We start from the raw sequence: 1775 nt of genomic DNA, 5'->3' as shown, positions 1-1775 counted from the left end.
GGTTATGTTCGGCGCGTGTCTCATAGTGACAGGCCTGCATCGTACAGGTCTGTTACAAACTATTTAAGAAACCGAGTTGACGCTGGACAGAACACAACGAGACGCAACCCGTTCCGAGATTTTCCGAGATTTTCGAACACGTGAAGATAGAATGGACGCTGCATTATTTCTTTGTTTGGACACAAATCCCTTGCTGCGGGAATTGTATACTTTGGGAGAAAGGAGATTTCAAGTACATGAAATTAATGCAGCGCGAGAGGAAAAAGGCGAATACCATCTTCTCTATCCTGACCTGCGGAATCATCCCGACAAATTTTATGAATACATGAGGATGAATATGGAAACTTTTGACTACATTCTGGAAGCCATCAGAAGTAAAATTGAAAAACATTCAAATTTTCGAAAGTGCATTTCTCCAGAGGAGAGGCTCATGGTAACATTGAGGTAAGTGATTTTTTAATTTGATGGAAATTAATGTCATCGAATAATTCCTACAGTACACTTTTATTAGTAATATTGATTTTTGTTTTAGGTATCTATCAACGGGACTTGCATTCCGTTCAATGGCGTTCAGTTTCAGAATGGGAGACTGCACAATTGCAAAAATCGTCTATGAGGCATGTGAGGCAATTTGGGAAACACTGAAAGAAATTCACATGCCCGTCCCATCCACGGACGATTTATATAGAATATCTTTGGAGTACGAGCAACAGTGGGGTTTTCCGAATTGTGTGGGCAGCATCGATGGCAAACACGTCCGGATAAAATGTCCATCGAAATACGGGTCGATGTTTTTCAATTATAAGAAATTTTTCTGGGTCCACCTGCAAGGAATCGCAGACGCGAATTCTAAATTCCTGACGGTGGATGTAGGTGATTATGGGAGGCGATGTGATAGTGGTGTGTTGTCAGAGACAAACATATACCACCGTCTGCAGAACAACACACTTCACATGCCACCCAGCAGAGTACTGGCGAACACGGTAACCCTACCATATGTACTCATCGGCTATCAAGGCTACCCGCTGAAGGAATATTTGTTGCGACCGTACGCGATCACCGACGACGGCGAGGATAACGGAAAACAAATATTCAATTATAGATTGAGCAGGGCCAGACGCTGCATCGAATGTGCATTTGGCATCCTTGTAAGCAAATGGAGGTGCCTGAAATGTGAACTCCAGGTGATTCCACCACACGTGTAACATAACGTAACATAATTGTTAAAAGTGTGTGCTTATTGCACAATATAATTATGGACAGGGAAAGCACAGGCAACCCCGCACTTGCGCCGACAGACTCCATTATGGCGGAGTACAATGGCTGGGAACGGGAACAGGCGAACTCGGGAAGAAGTTCCAATCGCGCAACACGCAGGGCATATGAAATACGCGATGCCTTCAAAAATTATATAGTAAACGTATGTTAATCTCATATAATAATAATAGTTGTATGTGTGTGTAATGTATGTTGATTGTGTGTAATTTGTAATCGTTGTATGTAATGTGTGTTGATTGTGTGTAATATGTAATCATTTTATGTAATGTGTGTTGATTGTGTTAATTGTTATATAAATTTAATAAACTTTATATTATATATCCTTATATATAACTTTATTGATTCCCCTTATGGTTAGAATTCTTATAATATCCTTCCTCTGTATCCGCATTATATATCCTTATACTCTGTATAGATTATTTAGCGAATAATTGAAGTTCATATTTACATCTTTGCGTGAACACGCCGCACAGTGGGAAACTTTCGACCGCAAACTC

The 1775-nt window shown here is 40.4% G+C and overlaps 1 protein-coding gene across 1 annotated transcript; it reads left to right on the top strand.

The window, feature by feature from the left end:
* The first annotated feature begins 325 nt into the window (after nucleotides 1-325).
* LOC143220086 (uncharacterized) lies at nucleotides 326-1386 on the top strand. Its single transcript, XM_076445823.1, has 4 exons — nucleotides 326-444; nucleotides 533-869; nucleotides 939-1184; nucleotides 1264-1386. The coding sequence occupies exons 1-4, from the start codon at nucleotides 326-328 to the stop codon at nucleotides 1384-1386; spliced, it is 825 nt and encodes a 274-aa protein (XP_076301938.1).
* The last annotated feature ends 389 nt before the right edge of the window (nucleotides 1387-1775 follow it).

The sequence above is a fragment of the Lasioglossum baleicum genome, unplaced genomic scaffold (assembly GCF_051020765.1).
Source record: "Lasioglossum baleicum unplaced genomic scaffold, iyLasBale1 scaffold0170, whole genome shotgun sequence".
Lineage (NCBI taxonomy): Eukaryota > Metazoa > Arthropoda > Insecta > Hymenoptera > Halictidae > Lasioglossum > Lasioglossum baleicum.
This window is presented reverse-complemented; position numbering and strand designations above follow the sequence as displayed.